The sequence below is a fragment of the Triticum dicoccoides genome, chromosome 5B (genome assembly GCF_002162155.2).
Source record: "Triticum dicoccoides isolate Atlit2015 ecotype Zavitan chromosome 5B, WEW_v2.0, whole genome shotgun sequence".
In the NCBI taxonomy this organism is placed as follows: domain Eukaryota; kingdom Viridiplantae; phylum Streptophyta; class Magnoliopsida; order Poales; family Poaceae; genus Triticum; species Triticum dicoccoides.
In genome coordinates, this window is record NC_041389.1 from 321,785,031 (window position 1) to 321,796,580 (window position 11,550).

General features: G+C 44.3%; 2 protein-coding genes across 2 annotated transcripts; both read left to right on the top strand.

The window, feature by feature from the left end:
• Positions 1-347: 347 nt before the first annotated feature.
• LOC119308678 (coatomer subunit zeta-2) lies at positions 348-3,625 on the top strand. The gene is made up of 7 exons (XM_037584811.1): positions 348-502; positions 747-800; positions 1,610-1,769; positions 2,345-2,492; positions 2,587-2,664; positions 3,164-3,248; positions 3,339-3,625. The coding sequence occupies exons 2-7, from the start codon at positions 783-785 to the stop codon at positions 3,396-3,398; spliced, it is 549 nt and encodes a 182-aa protein (XP_037440708.1). The 5' UTR covers positions 348-502; positions 747-782; the 3' UTR covers positions 3,399-3,625.
• Positions 3,626-6,663: 3,038 nt separating this feature from the next.
• LOC119308681 (probable L-type lectin-domain containing receptor kinase S.7) lies at positions 6,664-9,593 on the top strand. The gene is made up of 2 exons (XM_037584814.1): positions 6,664-8,661; positions 9,210-9,593. Exon 1 carries the CDS (start codon positions 6,691-6,693, stop codon positions 8,659-8,661), a length of 1,971 nt encoding a protein of 656 aa, XP_037440711.1. The 5' UTR covers positions 6,664-6,690; the 3' UTR covers positions 9,210-9,593.
• Positions 9,594-11,550: the final 1,957 nt, after the last annotated feature.

The following is an 11,550-nucleotide window of genomic DNA, read 5'->3' on the forward strand; positions in this document are numbered from 1 at the left end:
ATGATCCTCCCATCAAAATAGTAACTGGCCTGTGATCTGAATGGTAAGGATCTCCATTTAACACTTTATAGGTGGGAAACCGAATACACCAGGTTCTTGATGTCATAGCTTGATCAAGTCTCTTTTTAATGTAATTGGAAGCAGTGTGACTATGGTTGCGCCAGGTGAACTTATCTCCCACAAAGCCCAAGTCTCGTAACCCACATTCATCCAATGCCATCCTGAAATTCTCCATCTTATTATGTGCTCGGGCTGGTCCTCCTCTCTTCTCTTTTTTTTTGTGAGAACTCCTCCTCTCTTCTCGTGGTTATACAATAGGAGTATCTCGTTGAAGTCGCCTGTTGGGCCGGGCCAGCGGGCCTGCTGGTAGCTAAACTAACCACCTCGTTCATTTCCTCTCGCCTGTCGTCTTTCTCTACACTCGTCTGCTGCATCTCAGATCTCGCGGGCACCAACAAACCAAAGCTCTCCCTCCCGCTGTCCCGATCACTCTCCCTTCCAGGTAACTCCTCCTCTCTAGATCTCTCCCACCCCCATCCTCGACAAGTCTCCACGACTGATCCGATGCGCGCGTTCGCTACGTGTGATCCGCGCGCCCGTCAATCATCCCGACAGCTTTCGTTGCATACTTTTAAGCCCGGATCTGACAAGAACGGGCCGTCCAGATCCGAGCCGTGTTTTCGCCATTTGGTTTTGAGCTGCTTCTGTTGATCTTACCTATCTGGGTGCGTTTCTCTCTTCGGCAGGAAGCTTGGACCGAAGGAAGGAGCTGAGAGGAGCCCATGGGGGAATTCTCCAAGGTCTGCAGATTCTTTCGCTGTTCCTGTTACTCCCCTCGATTCTGACTACATGTATTTACACTCGAATTCGGCGTTCATTGCTCTGATCTTGCGCAACTAAATTTGGGTCCCAAGAGCTGATCAGTTGATTTGCCAGATAGAAATGCCGACCATGCATAGATGTACAACATAACTGCAACCAAACGGTTTTTGATTTCCCATCTACCAGCGGCGAAGCTCTATGATAACTGAGATTCAACACGCTGAAACTACCTCCATTCTGGAAAACTGTGAAGGCTTCAATATGTCATCTCATCACATAGTTCTGTTAATTGGTTGTTAGCATTCTTACAATATGGCACTGGAAGATAGTGTGAATTGGGTAAACTGAAACTGAAACTATATTATTGTTTGTGATTAGCACCTTCCTTTCTGTAAAGCTTAACTACTCCACAATTCCACATAGAGTACCGGTGGTCTGTCTGAAACTAGTTGATCGACCACAGTTCTTGTACCATAATTTAAGATTTTGATTTTCAGAAGCAGAGTTACAGTTCACTGCTTGATGCTAAAGGGAAAAGGACCAGGGAATACTTAGTCTGTAATATGATAACCAAAATGTTTAAATCTGACATATCATGGATTATGTATTAACTATTTATACTCTTCACTGATTTACAGAAATTCTTATTTTCTCCCTCTTTCACTGTGGTTACCTTTGTTTTTCTTATATGAAAATGGTGCTTTCGATTGATAAATATGAAGTGCAGCAGCAGCTGGCTTATTTCTCTGGAGAAAGTCTTGTAATGATTGCCCGTTACCGTTCACAGGAATCTTGCCCTTCTGTGAAGAACATTTTGCTATTGGATTCTGAGGGGAAGCGTGTTGCTGTGAAGTACTTCTCGGATGATTGGCCAAATAACGCATCTAGGTTGACCTTTGAAAAGTCCATTTTTACTAAAACTCTGAAGACAAATGCACGCTCCGAAGGTAATTCATTCATAGTGTGTAGCATGTGAATTCTTGTCTTACCATCACTGTAGCACTGATTTTATTTGCTTTTGCCATTTTTCACCATTGGTCAACGATTGTAATTCACAAAATTACTTGAATTTGCCATTAGTGACTCGTATTTGAGACCATAATTGCAATACATGCATATCTAGGCCCGGCCTTAAGTTAAAGCCCGATACTGATTTATAATGCAGGTAATACTCCGTAAGATGCTTTATTGGTTTTAGAGTATTTGGTAGGAACGCATTATTTGATTTTATTGACAATTATTCAACACATCTCTTGTCTGTGGTATGTAAATGGCATCACGTGTTAACAAAGAGCCATTAGTTGAACAGAAAGTATTTCATGAACGGTTCATGCTAGTTTACTGCCAATTGTATGCCCTAATTGAGGAACCCTGAATGTCCAATGACCGTGAAATGTTAGTTATGGATGGGTGAAAAGTTTCAGGTTTATTTCATTAGTATACTATGTTCATTAATATCAATTATTTTGTTGTCCGAATTAAATTTGGATTTACCTTTGACACCTATTTTTATTCTCTGCAGCTGAGATAACATTGCTTGATGGTTATATTGTTGTTTACAAATTTGTACAAGACCTACACTTTTTCGTCACTGCCGGAGATGATGAGAATGAGCTCATCATAGCAAATGTGCTACAGGGTTTTGCTGATTCGGTTGGTCTTCTACTCAGGTAATATACATGTTGTAATGTTACTGCATGAACTTGGACTTGATACTGGTATTTGTAAGGCAGTTGGTTTAAGGTGCAACTTATTGTGCTTTAGGGGTGATGTCGAGAAGAGGACTGCACTTGAGAACTTGGACTTGATACTTCTCTGCATTGATGAGATTATTGATGGCGGGTAAAGTTTTCTTGTGATCTGTGCTACATTTGGATCTTCTCATGTTTCATAATCCTCTATTGACATGAAGGTGTTGGGCATCATACTTTTGTGCCATTTCAACATTCTGCAGCATGTTTATGTTGTAGTGTTATCTACTTTTTATTTTATGTCCATTTTCTGGGAGCTCTCATGGAGTTTCCGTAATAGATAGGAAAAGGTTGGCCCCATTTAAAACACATGAGTTTTACAGGACATGGTTTAATTTCTATGGAATCTGTAAAAAATCCAGTGTTCCAAACAAGAGGGCCCTTAAATAAGTGAGCATCTTAAACAACTAGCCAACTAGTCACCAGCAGTGTTTAGGAACATATCATGGTTGATGCTGATTTCAGATAATAATGACCTTAGTTCACTAGACCACAAAAATTTCTTCTTGTGATATTTTAGTGTTTATATATGCATGCTAAAGATTTGAAAATAAACTGAAACTATGCGATCCTTTTTTGTATTTGTGCAGCATAATTCTTGAAACAGATGCGAACACCATTGCGGGGAAGGTTGCAACCAATGCTGCTGACGGCTCTGTTCCCTTCTCTGAGCAGGCAAATTTCTGAATCTCCGTACCTGCACATTCCTGTCATTTATCATATGGTATCTCATAGTTTTTCTATTTGGCTGTTTGTTCTCTGCAGACAATATCTCAAGCTCTGGCCACAGCCAGGGAACACTTTGCAAGATCTCTTCTGAAATGAGAAGCCGCCGTTTCTTCTTTCACCCCTGTGTGTTCGAGGTTGGGCTACTATGCTAGGCCTGGTAGCGGTCACTTAACCAAAAGCGCAACTGTGGCAGACAGATGTGTCTGGATTATTCTTAAATGCTATGTAATACCATTTTCTTGTTAAATGCATGCTGTGTATCTTACATTTTCTGGAGGTATAGAGAAATAATTTTTGAAGTTGATCCAATTTCTGCGAACTAACACTCTTCTCAAACCGGAAAGGGCTTTTTTCTTTTCTTTTCTTTGCAAGAATGATGTCTGTATTGCCAAGCATGAGCCAGAAATGGCCTCATCGACGAAACGCTATCTCTAGGGGTGGGTTCTCAGGAGATGACTTGAACCTCTGAATTCTTATAGGCAGCCCAAATGGGTGCAAGAGGGATGTTTAGCCTCCCGTACAGTAGTCACCGAGAGAAGTGACGAAAATTCTAAGTTAGCCTCCATTGGAGAAAAAAAATGAGGAAAATTGAAGAAGATTGTCATCAAGCAAATGGCGTTTGTCCCAGAGGTTTTGAAGTTGAGATCTACCACCCCGTCTCTTTCAAGCTTTGGTTCCATCATCTTTGATGAGGTTATAATCCTTGGCTCTTTCTACCCTAAATCTTACTGCCGTCATCTAAGGTAGTGATATCTTAATGTATGATAGCCTCCAAAACTACTTAGAGAGGAAACAAATTCTGTCCCATGTTTGATAATAATGAAAGAAGATTTGAGTCGCTTCATCTAGTGGGTTTTACCCTAATTTGGGGGCTTTTCCACGTTAATATTTGGTGTCTATGTGTGTTTATATTGATGCTACATTTTTCTAGAAGAATGTAAAACACCTGTTGCTTGTCCTAGCTATGTGCTGGAAGCACTCAGGGCTTGCCGTAAGTTCAACCAGTGAGGTTGAACTAATTCACTCCATATGTTAGAATGTTGATGCATGTGTTTCTTTCCACGGTGAGCAATGATCCCTGAATATGTGCATGAAATAGTGCTGAAATTACACTTCGATTCCATCATAGTTTTCATATTAAGTGTACGTATGCTTATTCCCAACACTATGGTCACAAGTTGTCTAGAATCCACCTCTGGGTTCCCTTTAATTTCTAGGAGGGGCCTTAGGTTGCTAGCAGGTAATGCATTAAAAAAAGGAATCTTTCTCGAGTTTATCTGGACAGTCCACAATAATTTTTTGTGAAGTATAGCTTTCAGAGATTTCTCATCTCAAACTTCATAAAACGCTCTTAGACTTCGCACTTTGACGGTAAAAGAGGCGAAAAAAGCAATCCATAGAAGGATTTGGCACCCTCACTAAATTCAGTGGTTAATAAAATTTGTAAATCGGTGGTTCCTATTTGGAGAAGAATCAGCAGAATAGCGTCAACCAGCACCACAACTTCCTACAACTGGGAGAGAGCCGCAGGGCACCCGCACCCACTCCTTTGTCTGATCCCGTGTTTGAGGAATTTCATGGATGTGATAACACCCTAGGTTTATTTGGCATGTACTTAGAGAAATATTAGCACCATACATTTTTTTTCGCACTTTAGCACTATTTTGTTTGAAATCTATTTACTTGCTCCCTTATGGGCGAAGACAAGTAAAAAAAAATGACACTAGCACTTACAAAGGACACTGTTATGGTCTATGGGCCTTGTGGACTTCGCACTAGTTTACACATTGTGCCAAAACCACGGTAAATAAACATCACATTAGGGAAACCACGTTTCCAGTTTGCATTTTAACTTGACTTCTTTTCTTAATTAATTCTTAGAATATCACATCATAGTCCAAGATTTTGCTACAAATTTTTTTATCGGCACCACATATTCCTTGAGAATAAATCAACTCTAGGCAATAGTAGAGGTGGTTGTATCCTAGACCAACATGATACTATGTTCGATTTCGTCAATCTTCCATCTTCTGCGACTTTAGGTTTTAGTAGGCATTGTGTGGGTGCACACATGTGATGATGTTAATGTGCGTGCAGAAAAGTGTTGTACTAGTTGCCTGTAACCAAACAATCACCTATGTTCCTCACGAACAAAGATGCACACATATTAAGCCCCAATTTAGTTAGGCATTAGACATGATATGAAATTAGAGATGTTAAGCATAACCAACAGGTGAGTTATTTGGCCATAAAGTCCTAGATTTCCCCCCTAAAATTAAGCTTTATCAAACCCCGTTACATCAAGTGATACAACTTCAAGAATTCACCTCCGGCCTTTTCATTCGAACAAGCATCTTAAATGAAAAAAAATGAATTGTGCCACCTTTTATTATTATAGTTCCAACTCGATCGTCAAAACGTCCCGTGTCGTCTAAAAGTGACACAAATGTCCATCTAGTGTGCTTATGGTTTTATGTCTACAAGTTATGTCAAAGCACCTCTCATACATAATCAGTATGTTGCATGTGGGCATGAAGACAAAACTGAGTCAATACTACTAATTACGAGGGGGTTTCATCGATAAGATCAGGCCGGCTCTGGTATGGGAGCGACGACAACGGTGCGTCGGCGGCTCGCTCTGGCGGCTGCAATGGTCGCTCGATTGTCCATGGACCTTGATGTAATTTTTATTATGTTTGGGGTGTTTGTACTTTTCGTGAATCTTTATAATAGCTCTGATCTTTTGTAAAAATAATAATTAGGAACGCCATTCATCATGGAAAAACAAAAAATAAACCTATGGCTTCTAGGCATAGCCGGTCCTAAACCCGGGTAAAGGAGGAGGGTTGTGATAGCTTGGCGAGCCAACGTAAAAACTAGCCAGTCCCATAGGTATGAAACTCATTTGAGCGAGAATAGTATTAAGATGAGTGACCTCCTGTGAAGTCCTTGTAAAAGGGTTTCATATCTAAGGGTTGTGATAGGCTTGGCGAGCGAACGTAAAAACTAGTCAGTCTTTTGGGTATGAAACTCATTTGAGTGAGAATAGTATTAGGATGGGTGACCTTCTGGCTTTTAAAAAGTCCTCGTGAAATGGTTTCATATCTAGACTACCTCAACTCAACTTGTTTGGAACAGAAGACTTCGTAAGTGATGGTAAGTGAGTGATTCATCGTGGAAAAACAGAAAATAAAATTTAATAAAGGAAAAGCAAGCAAACCTATCGAGACCCCTCTCTCCGTCATCTTTCGCGTTGCGCGCTCTCACTATCACTGACAAACTGACCCCACACTCTCCCCTATATAAGGCCCCGCTTTCCTTTTTCCACCCCGCATTGACCTCGTCAACTCATTCCCCCTGATCACCGGCCACCGGCCACCGCCACGCCATGGCTCCAAGGCTTCCACCCTTCTACCTCCTCCTCGTCGCCTTCTTCCTCCTCCCCCTCAAGCCGCCGCCCACCGCCGAAGCGGCTACCACCGTCGCCTTCTCCTTCCCGTCCTTCTCCCTCCGAAACCTCACCCTCCTCGGCGGGGCCTCGCTCCGCTCCGCCTCCGTGTCCCTCCCGCCGCCCTCCTCCCACGCCCTCTTCCCGCTCCCTCTACCGTTTCCTCCCAACGCCTCCTTCTCCACCTCCTTCCTCTTCGCCTCCCCGGCCTCCGCGCGCCCCGCCTCCCGCCTCTCCTTCCTGCTCCTCCCCGACCCGGTCGCCGCCGCCGAGGGCACGGGCGGGAACAGGTCTCTCCCGCTCGAGGTGGTGTTCGACGCGTCGAAGAATCGCGTGCGCACGTCCTCCGCTGGCGAGCACATCGGCGGGAACTCCACCGGGGCGGTGGACCTGCGGAATGGCAACGAGGTCGGTTCGTGGGTCATCTACGACGCGCTCCGGGCTCGCCTGGAGGTGTTCCTTAGCCACGCGAGCCTGCGGCCGCCGACGCCCGCGCTGGTGGTAGCCAACGCCACGGCCCTTGCGGCCCGCTTCGCGGAGTTCATGTTCGTCGGCTTCCAGGTCTCGTACTCGTCCGACAACAGGAGCACCGATGGCGGCTTCGTCATCCACAGCTGGAGCTTCCAGACGAACGGGCTGCGCGCCGTCGGCCTCGCGTCCAGGCCCTCGCACAGCGTGTCCGACAGCGTCCGCAGCGCCCCCGCGTCGGGGGGTGTCGCCAGCCGTAAGGATGGGCACCGCAAAAGGCTTGCGATGGGGCTCGGCATTCCTCTGTCCATCGTGTTTCTCGGTGCAGTCATGGTGTTTGTGATATTGTCTATGAAGAAGTGGAGGTCTCGTCCTGCAGGGTTTAACGGCGGCGTCAGAGCAAAAGCAGCGGGCCATCCAAGGCAGTTCATGTACCAAGATCTCTTCTCGGCGACCAAGGGATTTGATCCTTCTCTAGTGGTTGGCAGTGGTGGTTTCGGTACTGTATACAAGGCGGTGTGCCCGCGCTCTGGGGTCACATATGCGGTCAAGCGCTCCAAGCAATCCACGGAGAGCCACAACGAGTTCACCGCCGAGCTTACCATAATCGCTGACCTGAAGCACCCTAATCTGGTTCAGCTGCGAGGGTGGTGCGCGGAGAAGGACGAGCTGCTGCTTGTGTACGAGTTCATGTCAAATGGCAGCCTGGACATGGCTCTCCACTCTTGCTCAGGTGTCCACCGTTATCCCACTCTCAACTGGGCTCGGCGGTACAATGTGGCAGTCGGCATTGCCTCTGCGGTTGCATACCTACATGAAGAACATGACAAGCAGGTGATCCACAGGGATATCAAGTGCAGTAACATACTTCTGGATTCGCATTTCAATCCGAAGCTGGGGGATTTTGGGCTTGCAAGGTTGAAGGATCCTAGTACTAGCCCTCGGTCAACCTTAGCAGCAGGGACTGTTGGTTACCTTGCCCCTGAGTACCTCCAGATGGGAAGAGCCACAGAAAAGAGCGATGTCTACAGCTATGGGGTTGTACTGCTGGAGATCTGCACACGAAGGCGGCCAATAGACCGAGAAGCTCCTGGCAGCATGAACATGCTGAATGTTGTTGATTGGGTTTGGAATTTGCACTCTAAGGGCAGACTTTTAGATGCTGTTGATATGAGCCTGAATGGGGAGTATGACACAGAGCAAATGACGAGGCTGCTTCTTCTAGGTTTGAGCTGTGTGAATCCCTTTTCAGAAGAGAGACCTGTCATGAGGAATGTTCTAGGCATACTGGAGGGCAAGAGTGAGCCATTGCCTGTTCCGAAAAAGAAGCCGCTGCTTGTTTTCGTTTCAAATGCACCTATGGATCTTGAGGGGATAGTTTCTGAGTGCAATCAGAGTACAGTTTCAAGTGATCTCTTTGAGCTGAAAATTGATATAAACTAGGTAAGAAGTTTTTTGCAGGTATATACTGGCTTTCATATGTGATCCATATACTTTTACTTTGTGCATTCTGTTTAATCTATGAAATTGCTGCATAATTATATTCTAGTCCAAATTATGCGAACAACTAGTCCATATAGTCTATTGAATTTGAATGACGCTAGCATTAGCTCAGCACTTCAGTATGTTTAGCTTGTCAGTTAGTATTGTGGATGATTTCTGAGACTAAGTGTCCCTGAGGCTGAAGCAACAGATCCAACTATGTGTTGGCACCAGAACTGCTACCTGCTGATAGAAATCAATTGTAACTTGCACCAACGCCACCTCATTACAGCAGAGCGGTAGCTGAATCACACGCCAGTGCTTTGATCTTTGCCTTGCTTGCAGCATTATCTAATGAAAAGAGTGTGCCAAATTGAGCTACTGCTTTTGATATTATAACATGCAGGAGCCCAAGATTGTACAAGATAAACAAACTGCTCTATACTGTGATTTTCCATGCTTGTATTATCAGATTTTCCATTCTTGATTCGTGAACTTCTGATGTGCAGGTAAAGCTGCCGCGAAGACTAATCATGTTGGCGAACTCTGAAGTTTTGGTGATAGTTTGTGAAGTTTGTAAATGTTGACACTATCCCACTGCAGAAGGAAATATGGTTACGGCTCGGTGAGTTCGTTTCGAGTTCTTTCAGGGAGAACTCATGAATTTCAGAGGTCGTGCTGAACTCGTGTGGAAAATACACTGATTACTTGGCATGTTTGTAGCACCATCCAGGATTTTTCCCTCTACATGTTTGTAAGACAGGCCGTCGAACATGTGTTTCTCCCTCATCTCTTGACAACGTTGTAAACTTGCAGCTCTGTACAAAGGGGGCAAATACTACAGATTTCCTCCCAAACTTGCTACTACTACAGTACGTCTTATGGGTCAAAAAGATGCTTATACCACGTACTTGCTGGCTTGCTGTGAATTGCTCCTTTTTATCCTTATCCTGATATTGTCAGCGTTCCACTTGAGTGCATGACCTGTATACCTGTTAAACATGTCGCTTTTTCTCTCTCTTTTGCTTGGTCACTAAACTGGAACATGCATTTGATGATTTATTTTTTTCGGAAGAAACATGCATTTGATGATAGGTGAATGAAGTTTTAGTTGACAGTTTGTTGGTCATGTTCTGTAGGACAGATCTAGATTCTTATGTTTGTCATTGAAATCTATGGATTTGGCCTGGGTCATCTATCAAATCTAGGGGCGTTGGCTTCTCCACCAAACATGCGTTTGACCTCCTCACCCATGACCATGATGAGGACCTCGATCATCACTCCATCACCATCTGGAACACCAACATCCCCATCAAGCTCAGGATCTTGGGATGGCTACTTCTCAAGGACAGGTTGAACTCCAAGGCCAACCTCTACAACAAAAACATCCTCGACTCGACCGTCTGCCCCCGATGCCAGGACCGGTTGAACTCCAAGGCCTGCCGCTGCCCAAGTTTGGCTCCTGCTCGGCCTTCAGCCACCCTCCACCATCTTCGACATTTGGGATGTCAGGAACCCCTCCGGTCTTGATGCGAATATTTGGCCGGATGTCGCCATCACCATTGTTTGGAAGCCGTGGGACTCGTGGAACGCCGCCGCTTTCTGGAGGCTGATTTACCAAGCATGCTCACAAGGCTGCCGTTGTGTCCTTGGCGGCATTATGTTGCCTCGCACTCTAGCGCATCTCTGTAACAACTTGGCACGGGGACACCTTGAGTAATGCCTTCTGTTAGATAAGACGAGAATAAAAGACACGAGAGGCACATATTTTTACGTGAAAACCCTTGCGGAAAAAAACCACGGACGCACGAAGACGTGATCACTATGATAAATGAGTATTACAAGCACAAGACAACAAACCGTCTTAGATGCGACTACATGGAGTATATATGAGGGCAATACATAAGAATCCTTGAAGGACAAGTAAACGAGTTGTATTCGTACGCGTCGGTGCCAACGCAAAGGCCCACACCGTCTGTATTACATCTAGTCCAATACGGTACTAGAATTTGGATCATAATTTAACAATCTCCACCTTGAACCAAATTCCCTCCAGTAGTCGAAGAAAGTAAATAACTCCATCCAAATCAGCATAAACACCTTGTGCGTCGACGTCCATAGGACTAGTGAGAAATACCAACTAAGACTGAACAAAGCTCAAACTTATTGGTAGGAACTGGCTTTGTCATCATATCGGCAGCATTATCATGAGTATTTATCTTGCATACCTACAAATATCCTTCAGCAACAACATCTCGAATATAGTGAAATCTGACATCAATGTGCTTTGTTCTCTCATGATACATTGGATTCTTTGTAAGATACATAACACTTTGACTGTCAGAAAATATGGCAGGGCAAGATGAATCTTCACAAAGCTCAGTGTATAAACCTTTCAACTAGATAGCTTCTTTGCATGCCTCAGAAATAGTCATATACTTGACATCGGTAGTGGAACAAGACACAATAGACTGCAAAGTTGCTCTCCTACTCACTGCACAACCACCGATGGTGAAAACATAACATGTGAGCGATCTTCTCTTATCCAAATCACCAGCAAAATCAGAATCAACAAAACCAACAAGTCCATCTCTAGTTTTCCCAAACTGTAAATAAGCATTAGAAGTACCTCGCAGATATATGAAAATCCACTGAACTGTTTTCCAATGCTCTTTTCCAGGATTAGTCATGTATCTACTGAGAACACCCAATGCATATGATAAATCCGGACGAGAACAAACCATGTCATACATAAGTGAACAACTGCACTCGAATAGGGAACTCTAGACATGTACTCAATATCGACATTTGACTTAGGACATAAGGCTGATGATAATTTGAAGTGTGCAA

Bases quoted from the DNA above. Each gene is read 5' to 3' on its own strand.
- LOC119308678 (XM_037584811.1), top strand. The intron at 1,770-2,344 runs GTAATTCATTCA...TATTCTCTGCAG, and splicing joins GACAAATGCACGCTCCGAAG to CTGAGATAACATTGCTTGAT. The intron at 2,493-2,586 runs GTAATATACATG...ATTGTGCTTTAG, and splicing joins TCGGTTGGTCTTCTACTCAG to GGGTGATGTCGAGAAGAGGA.
- LOC119308681 (XM_037584814.1), top strand. From the start codon at position 6,691: ATGGCTCCAAGGCTTCCACCCTTCTACCTCCTCCTCGTCGCCTTCTTC.